This window comes from Microtus pennsylvanicus, chromosome X (genome assembly GCF_037038515.1).
Source record: "Microtus pennsylvanicus isolate mMicPen1 chromosome X, mMicPen1.hap1, whole genome shotgun sequence".
Taxonomy (NCBI): Eukaryota; Metazoa; Chordata; class Mammalia; order Rodentia; family Cricetidae; genus Microtus; species Microtus pennsylvanicus.
In genome coordinates, this window is record NC_134601.1 from 1,216,796 (window position 1) to 1,228,762 (window position 11,967).

Below are 11,967 nucleotides of genomic sequence, written 5' to 3' on the forward strand. Positions count from 1 at the left end.
CTCCAGGATGTGGCTAACACTCCAAATTTCTCAGGTTCCCCAAAGATGGTTGATGCCCCACAAATCAGTAGGAAGTAGTCTCAAGAACTCAGGGCCCTCATTTTCCTAACTTGCCATGCCTAACTCCTCACGTTTTTTTTTTTTTAATAATAAATAAAGAAGGGATGGATGTCAGCATCGTGGTACACCTGGCCACGCTGCTTGGGAATCTTGCAGTGTGTCACCACTGCATGCAGGGCAGGCAGTATCCTGTCCCTTTAAAAAGTGAAACTCTGCTTACTTCTACCTCTTCTTCCTCTCTGTACCTCTCTCCTCTTCTGCCACTCCCTTCCCCAGAGGCCAGTCTCTTCCCTCCCCTTCCTCCCTTTTCCACTCCCTTTCTCTTAATAAAACTTCCCATGAAATCTGTCTGCGTGGCAAGTCTGTCTCTCACCAGCCAGGGTCTTTCATGCAAAGAATCACATCACTTTGGTCTGGTGTGTCCGTTAAGTGCTTGGCTCAGGTTTCCCTTCTTGGTTTTGTTTTTATGGTTCCATGTGTCCCTAGTTTCATTTCACCCCAATAAACTTAGAGAGTAGCTCTCTTCCTATTCCCAGAATTTACTTGTCAGTCTGTATTGGATTAGGGAGGTGGTGCCTGACAGATGATGCAGTTTCTGGGTTCTCCTAGTTTCTGGGTCCTTCTTGTTGAGTCTCCCAGGGCAATGCACTGCTTTAACAATCTGTTTTTATACAATGTGGAGTATTGAATAGAGCATAGGGGATGGAGCTTTGCTCAGTGGTTAAGAGCTGCTCTTTCAGAGGACCCCATGTTTGGTTATAGGCACCCACAAGGTAGTTGACAACCACCTATAATTCCAGTTACAGACCATCTGAGGCCATCTTTCAGTCTCTGTGGCAATAGATATGCAAATAGTGCATTTCCACACATGCAGGTAAAACACTCACAAATTTAAAAGCAACCCCCTCTTGAAAACATAGTAAGTAGGGCATAACCTGATATCAAGAGTTATGCACTAAATTTCAAACACCAAATTGATGTAAAACAGTAATTGTTCCTGCAACAGCGAAACTGAACAGTTGGTTGAGTTTTATTTAGTTTTCAAAAGAAGCCATCCTCATAATTGAAATTTTGTTGTTTTATTATTACCACTGTCTATATGAAATTGTCTGTATGGATATTTTATATTGTAAAGATTTAGTATTATAACATTGTTTTCCTTTACAAAATGGATTGTTTTGCTCAGGTTTTTCTGAGTTTCTGGACTTAGCGTATGTGATGGCTAGTTGTCTGCCAACTTGGCTAGGATATATGCTATTTAATCAAATAGTAACCTACGAATTGCCATGCAGGTATTGTGTGAATGTGGTTAATAACTATAATCAGTTGATCAAGTATAATTATGGGTGTGTGTGCTCCAATCAGGCCTAAAGAGCAAAACCTGATTTTCTGTCTCAAATCTGCAGTAGTCTCCAGCATGCCGGTGTGCCTCGTGGATTTCAGACTCAATACTGCAATATTGACTACTGCACTTATTTCTAGTCTGCTGTGCTACCTTACACACTTTAGACTTGTTGGCTGTCTGTGTTAGTCAGTGTTGTCAAGATATACCTTGCTTTGTTGCCCTTTTCTGATATGCTGACACACATGAAGATAGAGCACTCATACATAAAATACATAAACAAAAGGGCGTTATCTAATTTCCCTAACAGCACTAAATTCTAATTCGCTCCTTTAAAGGCCACTAGAAATAACACTAACAAAGCCAGACATGTGGTCTATGCCTTTAATCTTAGCACTTGGTAAGCATAAGCAAGCAGATCTCTGAATTCAATGCCAGCCCTGGCCTGTAATAGCAAAGGAGACACCCATCTCAAAATACAAACAAAAAATCCAAACAAAAGCAAAAAAATCACATCAAAACAAAACCAGAAAGAAAAAAACTACCAATAAAAAGGATACTACTATACTGAAACTACCCCATATACTAAGGGGATAAATTCTGTGTATACAATAAAACATAGTAGCACAATCTTGTCATATATTCCAATACAGGTATAAGGAATTATACTCATTACTTCAAAGGTAAGAGAAGACATTCCAGACAACACATGCTTGGTATTAGAAGAATTAAGTACGATTACTGAATGTTTACAGAATATCACCATGCCTAGGATGCACGTGACTTTCTCCACACATCAGATCATCTCCAGAGACATTTTTTTTATGTTATATCAAAGCTTGTTGCTCAAATTAGATTTTTCAGGTCTTACAAGTCCATTTTAAAACAGGTATTGTGTATTCATCCAAGGAACAGAATACCATGCTACAAAGATGAAAAAGAAATCCACAATTTCTCTTCTAATGTTGAATGCACAAAACTGTCCAGTTTTGCAGATCAAATTCTGGTAAACAAAACTCCTTTGATGTAACTCAAGTGCCCTTCTGAGATCAAAATGGTGAAGTGGGCTCAGATCACCAAAATCCAGCAGGTAACTTGCTAGCTGACAAACAGGAAAACATGTCAATTCCTTGAGCACAAATCAGCTTCTCCATCCTCAAGATCAAAGTCTGAGGATACCCAGCGTCTTTGATACCAAAGAAAAGGGGGGTTTAGCGAAATATGAAGACTTGTTTGGTGTCCAGTATCATCTACACATGTCCAAGGGATTCAAAAGTTCAGTCACATTTACTGCTTATTGCCAGGAATCAGCTGAATACAGTTGGTGTAATCCCAGTATTTGTTTTTACAAAACCAAACTAGTAAGAACATGTTTGGATTTTCATAGGAAAGGCATATATAATAGAAATAAAAAGGCTATAAATACCTTCTATGTAACAAGCAACCCAAATACATTAACATAACAAGCAAAAAAATATATTCTACATAAAAAAGCAGTGACTCTAAACCCAATCGAACATTACAGTCTCCATTGGATTGCTGTCCTCTGTTCTAAATTTGGGGATTAGAAAGTCTTCAGAAGAGCCCATGAGGTCCTGTCTTCTTGGTGGTGCTGACCGGGCCCCACTCTTAAAACCACAGCATTAGGATATAAAAGGTAGGGGTCGTGGCCTTGCTCCTTTTGGGCAAGGGAAGAATCTAGGCATCTATTTGGGCCTTAATGTGCTTGTGGGTCCATGCTCAGACTGTGGGGACAGATGCAGGAGCAGCACCTTTGCAGCAAATGAGGAAGAATCTGTGGTGAAGGAAATCCAGCTTTCAGAAAACATAACTGACGAGATGAAGAATTCCTCTGGCTCAAAATCTCAGTAGTATTGTGGCTGGTGCTGCTGTTTCTGATGAAGAGTTGAAGAGAGTAGTTGAGGAGCTGGCACTGGAGCCATGAAGGAAACCAGACACCTTAACCAAGCCAGGGACCTAGAACTAGAAAGGGCTGCAGCCAGTAAGCGGTTAACCAGAGAGCTAGCCAACGTCTGTGGACATAAAAATTTTCTTCTCTCTTCACTCCAGGTGCCATCATTTAGTGATCTCCATTGTAAGAAAGCTGGGAGGGGACAGGGATTCCAAACCATTTCAAACAGCAAGATAGAAGCACCAGGCTGGGCTAACAGTGCTAGGTAGATTCTTCTGAACCTCTGGCTATCTGGATGTGAGCTTTTTCCTTCTGATTATGTAAGAGCTTTTTCATTATAACTTATTATGGTGATCATGCACGAATGAAAACTGAAACAAGAAAAATGTACCTCTTTTAGTAGAATGTTTATGACTGCAGGAAAATAAGGCACTTTTATCAATATAAAGACAACCCTGGGTTATACATTTTCTGTAGAGAATACTGAAAACTTCACTATCAATAAGTCTATTTTTTGACAAAAAGCATAAAAAACACAGTTCCAGTCTTGTATGAGAGAAGAACACTCAATAGCATCAGCAGTAATTATGGAATTAATATGGTTAGAGTTACAAAGGTGATTTCTCTGTAAATGTTTGTTGAGATGTTGGTCTTGGGCTAATTATGTTCTTCTCAATCCAGTTTAAGTGAGTAAGGCATTCGGGTAGACAGGTACTATGAGACTATGTCCCTCATATTACTCCTATGACATTTTAGAAGCCTGAGATTCCTTTGCCAAGAGCTCTTCGAAGATCTCATTATGCATATAAAAGAAGACATACCCAGTGGAAAGCCTAGCCTTCTGCATAAGCTCCTCTTGTATTTTTGTCACATGCGGATCACTATAAGTGAACCAATTCTTCTTCCTGAAGTCAAAGGCATCATTGATATAGTGGCCTCCATGGGGACTGTTCCCAATATGACTGATAATATTAATGAGCCTGTAATAATTGTCTTCTTTTGGCTCAACTGTTTGGGGTTCCACCTTGCCTCTTAGCTTTGTCTTCTTACCTGAACTATCTTTGCTTCCTAAGTTCTTACTGGAGTCTAGTGAGCCCTGTAACTTCACATTGCCACTCTGGGTATGTGACTCGGCAGGTTTACTGAAGCAACCTATTTGTTCCTGGGAGCTTGGTTTTGGATGGCTCTGAGTAACTGCCTCTCGGGAGGTCTGTTTACCATTTCTCTGTTCCTGACGTTTTTGAACCTGTTGGTACTTTAGGGATCTTTCTGGAATTCTGAGATCGTTATCTTTAGTAGCCTTGCTGAAGCTACCAGAATCTAACTCACTAGATGTACATGTTTTCTTGTGTTTCTTTGTCTCCTTTGTCAATTTTGACCCACTTACATTTTGTGTGGCACCCTTTCCCTGATCTTCCTGCTTCACTTTCCCACTCAACACGTTAGAGACTCTCCTTACATTTTGTGCTTCTGACTCCTTGTTTGAGCTTTTGTTTACAGTTGAGGAATCCTTGGGTCCTGAGGTCATCATTGAATTAAATGACTCTTTGAGTATTTCGGAACCCAACTCTTGAAGGGGTTTTAGTAAGTCAAAATCTTTAACATGTGCATTTTGGCTAATGGGCTGAGGTGGCTTTGTGTTTTCATTGCAATGATAAGACAGCTTTAAAATTTTGGAAATAATGACGTGTTGCTCATCCTTCTTCACTACCCGTGACTCACTAAAGCTATAGCGTTTAAGGTGAATAATAATAACCCTGGGTAGGCGGCCAAACTTATGCACTGCCATAGATCTGTTGTGCATACACCTTTCGCATCTATGTTCAAGTTCTTCTGCTTTAAAAAAAAGATCAAAACTGGATTGGATAGACAAGTTGAGACCTTTCAATCCTTGAGGAATGCTGATGGAGAGATAACTACCCGGTTCTTTCCTGTGAACAACCAGGCCACAAGCTTTACAAAAAATAGATCTCATCAACTCAAATTCGAAATTATTGGCAACAGGACAAAAAGGTATTTTGTCGATAATATCATGGTTAGCAAAAATCTGTCTAAGTAAACTATTTCTCCCAGATTCATTTTCAGCTTGCCACAATACGGTTAATTTTTGAACAGCTTCCTTCAACTGAACTAAACAGAGACTTAAAAACTCATGCGCGTCATTCTGCCTGTCAGCAGTGAATATCTCTCCAAATTGTGGAAGGACTTTTGTAAAATTTATAAGTAACGTCTCCCTAGTTTTTGCATTGTAAATATCTTTCAGAACCAGAAGTTGCATCAAGTGCATGTTAAAATCATCTCTGGGAGGTCTAATCCATGGGAAACCCTGATTGAACAACTCATTAACAAACAGTGGAACTGCGCACAGAGACTGTAATACTACGTTTATATAACAGGTATTTCCCACATTGGGCAGGCCTTGCCATGCTTTTTCTGGGTACAGTAAGAGTGTCTTTATATACTCATGCCACTCTATGCCTTTCGCCATAGAGCATGGTTCCAACAGAAATGGCGAAAATAATTTTGTAAGGAGATCATAAATATCACGAACACTCAAATCAGACTCCTCGGGATTGTTGGTCTCAGATGAAAAGCCAAATCCTGGTTTACTCTTTTCTGCCTCTCTTAAATCCCTTTCTTTTTCTTTATTATCATGTACAGACACCACTGACTTTGCCTCAGATTTCTTACTGTTGCCCTGTCGGATGTTCTCTGTTGCCTTCTTTTCTGAATTACGTGAGGATCTTTTCTTCTTTACAAGTTGTTTTTCTGAGACCCCTGCGCTATTAGGTGTGGTTGATGAAGATGAAGACAAAGGCATCTCATCAAGCACTGGTGCTCCACTTTTTTTGGCTGATTTGAAGCACTTACTGTTTGGTTCTGCACGAACTTCCCGTCGTAAAGAGACATCTAACTCCTGGGTGCTTGTGCTAGGACCACCAGATCTCTCCTTATTATTTCTCCGGGATGCCCGAAGATTTCTTTGATGAACTCTATCTAGGAATTTCTTCAGTTGTCTGGCATATATGGTGGTTAGGTTCTCAACAAACAAGAAATCGTTATTTTTAAAAGTTAAATTTAGGTAATTCTGGTCTTCACCATAGGTTCTAAGGACCACACTTTTAATATTATTGTTTAGCTGCAAAGCTTTGATCTTCCCAGTGCTAAAATAGAGCTGAAGTTTAGCTTCCTGTTTTCCCATTATTGTTTCAATGAACGCAGCTCGTGGCTTAGACATTCCTGCCTTTGCACACCACATTTGGATTTGAGCGTGAATCAATATGGAATCCATACTCATTTTCTTAACAAGTTACCTAAGGAGACAACAAGGAAATAGCATATTACTTTTTATACACAATAACTCATTCTAATATTGGCTCTATATTAAAAATTCTTCATGTTTTGAGTATCTAGCCCTTTAGTGATTAACCAATACCTTTTGAGAGAAATCTATGGTTGTAAGAGAACAGAAATCTTGATTATCAGTGCAAGACCGTGATTTAAAAATATCCAAGAAAAAATACTTTCAGATATGATGGAAATGTTTATATAAAACCAAAACTCCATTCCTATACACTAAATCTCCTTTCTACCACAAAATTAGACTCTATTCTGATTAACTTCACCCTTTCAATGGAAATTATGAAACCCTTAGAAAACTTTTAAGACACATCTAAAAGGTGTACTGAAGAGTACCTTAGGTATATATATAGAAAACCAAAATAAATGTTTAAGCAAACAGGAGCGCTAAGTAGCCCTTACCCCAAAGGCAGATGGCTATCCTTGATGTATAGAGGAATGCATACATGGGATACTCAGAGTAAATACAGCTACCTCATTCCAAATCCAGTTACATCACCTTCTTCCACTTAGCATTGAGGAATCGCCATATATTTTATCCTTCATTGAAAAAGTTGAATAACAACTTCATAACCATCAAATATAAAGATGGATGGTTTCTGTAGCCAGCTCTGTCACCTCACCCAAGTTAGTTCTCTATACTCAAACTCACTGTGGAAACTGGAACCTAGCTCTGTTTTATAGCAATGCTTTCAATGCAGAAAGTACCCAGGTCAATCCTGAGAAGCCAAAATAAATTCTACAAAAATAGCCAAGAAGCATCAGATGTATTTAATTACTGAAAATTAGAAGTTTCCAAGTAATCTGTCAGTTAGCAGTACAAATATTCGCATCACAAAGAATGTTTAAGAATTCATTGGAAATTGTGTTTTCTCCTAAATAGTTAATATTCCTCGCTTAGTCTGGACTATATTGTTAGCTAACTCAGCATGCTGTCCTTATGAATACCAAGGAAAAACTTCTGCTTAATCCACGCCCAAATTAGCAAAAATTCATTGGTAGTGCACAATTAAGTTTGTGTTAGGTGCTCAATGAAGTAGTTGTGCCCATCCATAGAAGAAAAGGCCATTTTCACAAAAGTGAAAGAATGACTTTATCTGCCACAGTGGAAATGGATCCATAAAAACATTCGGGCACAGCTGTAAATTCAAGTTCTCTAGATTTTGGGGGGGGGGGCCTGGTTGGGAAGTTCAAGACAGGATTTTTCTAGGTAGCCATAGTTGTTGTCCTTGAAATCACTTCACAGACCAGGTTGACCTTGAACACACAGCTCTACCTGCTGCTGCTTTCTGAGTGCTGCAACTAAAGGTGTACACCACCACGCCTGGCTTCGTGTTCTCTAAAGTACGTACAGTTCACTGACATACCTGTGCATGCTGTTAGGCTTTAAATAATTTTCTCTTCACAATTCTTGATTGGTCTTCATTTTGTTTAAACATTCAACAGAACCTAAGAATTATTTCCCTTCCACATTTAGATTTCTACCAGACCAAGCTGCGTGCCCACATGCTCACTCACTCACACACACACACACACACACACACACACACACACACAAATGTGTGACCAGGCATGAACGAGTACAGGTTTCAGCCAGCCTGATCTATGAGGGAAACAATGTCCTCCCAAAATTTGATGTCTTTTCTTTCTAATGATAGTGAAGTACTCTAACATCCTCTTGGTACTTCTACTCTATGTACTCAAGACCAGTTAGGAGCCTGGCATAGTGTCACAGATCTTTAATCACAGCACTGGGGAGGCAGAGGCAGTTTGATCTCTGAGTCTGAGGATGGCCTGGTCTACATAATGAGTTCCAGAACAGCTAGGACTACATGGAGAGACCCTGTCTCAAAAAAAAAAAAACAAAAACAGAATAAAAAATAGGTGTGCTTGTAAAATTGTGCCTGCATTTTCCAACTATTTCCTTGAAGTTTGACATACATTTCATTCCCAAGTAAAGGAAACGTCTTTAAGCTCACTGAGTGCAATAAGCAAAGACCAAGGACCACCTATGCTGACAGAAAGGTGAGCTGTGGCTGGGTGGTGTTGGCTCACGCCTTTAATTCCAGCACTCGAGAGGCAGAGGCAGGCACATCTCTGTGAGTTCGAGACCAGCCTGGTCTACAAGAGCTAGTTCCAGGACAGGTTCCAAAGCTACAGAGAAACCCTGTCTTGAAAAACCAAAAGAAAAGAAGAAAGGAAGAAAAGAAGGAGGGAAAGAAGGAAGGAAGGAAGGAAGGAAGGAAGGAAGGAAGGAAGGAAGGAAGGAAGGAAGGAAGGAGAGCTGTGTAAAAGCTGCTACTTCTCCAGCATATTCTAAACTTAAAGCCGCTTCTTCATTCCATCTCATTACTCAAAGCTGTTGAAGATTCCTTTGGATATGTTTAAAAGATCTTAAAGTAAAGAGTATCGATTCTCCAAAAACCACTATGTGAGTATTCCATGAAGCTGAAAGCAAGCTTCGCTACAGTGACATTTCTCTTCCCAGCTATCCTTAAACTAGCATAAAAGCCTACAATGATAACTACATTTCAAAGTTATGAAAATGTATGAGCTTTTATCTCATTTTCCACAAACTCAAATATCTCAGGTTTGATGGATGTGATACTAGCACAATATATTAGGCTTGCTGACACTTTCAAAACATACCAGAAACTCACAAAACTGCACTGCTTCTATCATACTTGGAGGAATGGCCTATGATATCAAGAAGTCGGCCATGGGCTTAAAAAAAAACTCTAGTAGAGATGTCTGCAGCACGGTTAATTTACTAGTTTAGCACACATTGGTCTTTCTTCAGGTGTTTATTGAGCTATGCTCCACAATATGATATCCTCAGCAAATATTCATTGTTGGATGTTACAACCAATTCTCTAAGAACACAAAGAATGAAAATATTCAAAGTACATGAACAATTATACACAAGTCAGAACTGAAAATTAGTTTCCTATGAGAAAAAAGGATCTAGGGAGAAACTTTTTTGGTGCTATTTATAGGACTTGATACAAACCCATGGAGGCAACTGGGGGGGGGGAGAGAGAGAGAGAGAGAAAGAGAGAGAGTCAGTCAAAGAGAATATCTTCCTGTGTTGAAATTTCTCAGGCTCTACCTCAAGTCCACAATGTGACTGCGTTGGACTCGCCTTTACAGAATGCTTGAATAAGAAAACTGCCCTCATTGCCTACAAAGCCCAAGAACCCCAAAAGGCCAAGTTATTAATTTTACATTAAGGTAATTTAATAGGATTCGTGCTGCTGTGGCAATATTTATCCACTCTATGCTGCATTTACATTTTCTACCATTCATGTTTTCAGTATTTCAAGAGAAAGAAAAACTTGAAAATAAATGACTATATATATTTTAAATACAAACTCCTTATTCCCAAAGAGTTCATTATAATAGAGTAGTAAAAAGAAGGTGAAGAAGATAAGGTTCAGCAGGTAAGGGTGCTTGGTACCAAGATTGATGACCTAAGCTATAACCCTGAGATCCACATGAGAGAAGAGAATTTCCCCCAAAAAAGTGTGTGTGTCTGCGTGCGTGCGTGCGTGCGTGTGTGTGTGTGTGTGTGTAAAGAGAAAGGAACTGGATAGAATTATTTTCTTTCAAATGTTCTGGTAAAGTGGTTCTGTTTTAAGATAACAAACAACTATATCTTGATACCAAGGGATTAGAAGGCAAGTGTAGCGACTTATGCCTCTAACTGTAACTGCAGTACTTCAGTGACTGAGGCAGTAGAATGACACGTGCTCAAGGCCATTATGTAGTTAAAAGTACATAGCCAGTTTCAACCGTGTCTCAAAAGCTTCACAATTAAAAAGGAGGGAGTCACAAATTCTAGAAGGTCATTTCCACACAGTAACTATGAAAAAGTACTATTTGTTAGCTCTTCTTCATCTGGAGTATTAGCTCACTAAGTTAAGGTTAATGTGTGGAAGTTGGTGAGGCAGAAATGGTAAGTTAGGTTTTAATCAATTAATTAATTCCAGCCTGATCAGTTTCCCTTCTCCCCTCCTCTCCTCCCAGTCTTTCCCCTCCCTTCTCCCCATCCACTCTTCTTCCTTTCTCTTCAGAAAGAACAGGCCTCCCGTGTATATCAGCCCAGCCAAGGCATATCAAGTTACAGCAGTAAGACTAGGTACCTCCTCTCCTATTAAGGCTGGCAAAACCATCTAGTGTGAGGAGCAGGGTCCTAAAACTGTAACAGAGTGAAAGACAAGCCCCTACTCTCACTGTTAGGAGCCCCACAAGAAGACCAAGCTACACACCTGTAACTTCTATGCAGAGGGCTTAGGTCAGTCCCATGCAGGCTCCCTGGTTGTTGGTTCTGTCTCTGTGAGCTCCTATGAGCTCAGGTTAGTTGTTTCTATGAGTTTCCTTGGAGGGTCCTTGACCCCTCTGGCTCTTACAATCCTTCCTTCCTCTCTTCCACAGGATTCCCTGTGGTCCACCTAATAATGCTTTGCTGTAGCTCTCTGCATCTGTATCGATTAATAGCTATGTGAAGACTCTCTGATGACAAACAGGAGTGATCAGGTGGAAGGAGTACGGAGGGAAAGAGGACTGAGAGAGACAACTGGAATCAGGGAACATCTGGGGGACAGTTAGAGACCTAGTGCAATGCAAACTCCCAGGAATCTATGAGAGTGAACCTAGCTAAGACTCCTAGCAATGGGAGATATGGAGCCTGAACCGGCCATTTCCTGTAACAAGGAAATACTTCCACTGGAGGGACTGGGACCCTAACCCAGCCACATAACCTTTGACCTACAATTTGCCCTGCCCACAGGATGTGCTAGAGTAAAGGTGGCACAGAAATTATGGGAGTGGCCAACCAATGACTGGTCTGGCTTGAGACCCATGCCATGACAGAGGTCCCAGCTCTGACACTGCCTGGAGGGCCAAGACCTAGAGGCTGGACAGCCCAGAGACCAGGACAGAACCAAACAGGACTGGTAATGAAAAAAGAAGCCCATGAAATGATGCCTAACAATATTCTGCTATACTTATAGACTGTTGCCTAGCCCAACTGTCATTACAGATAGTAAAGTTTTTATTTTTATTTATTTATTTATATTTTGAGACAGGGTTTCCCTGCCTAATAGTCCTAGTTGTCCAGGAACTAGCTCTTGTAGACCAGGCTGGCCTCGAACTCACAGGGATTCACCTGCCTCTCCCTTCTAAATGCTGGGATTAAAGGCATGCGCCACCACCGCCCCGCAGATGGTACATTTTAATTTCCTTATTTGATAATTATTTTATTTGGTATGCTGGGAACTGAACTCACACACAG

The 11,967-nt window shown here is 40.2% G+C and overlaps 1 protein-coding gene across 1 annotated transcript; it reads right to left on the bottom strand.

The window, feature by feature from the left end:
• Positions 1 to 4,056: 4,056 nt before the first annotated feature.
• On the bottom strand, positions 4,057 to 6,606 carry Usp26 (ubiquitin specific peptidase 26). The gene has a single exon (XM_075957575.1). It carries the CDS (start codon positions 6,604 to 6,606, stop codon positions 4,057 to 4,059), a length of 2,550 nt encoding a protein of 849 aa, XP_075813690.1.
• Between the last annotated feature and the right edge of the window lie 5,361 nt (positions 6,607 to 11,967).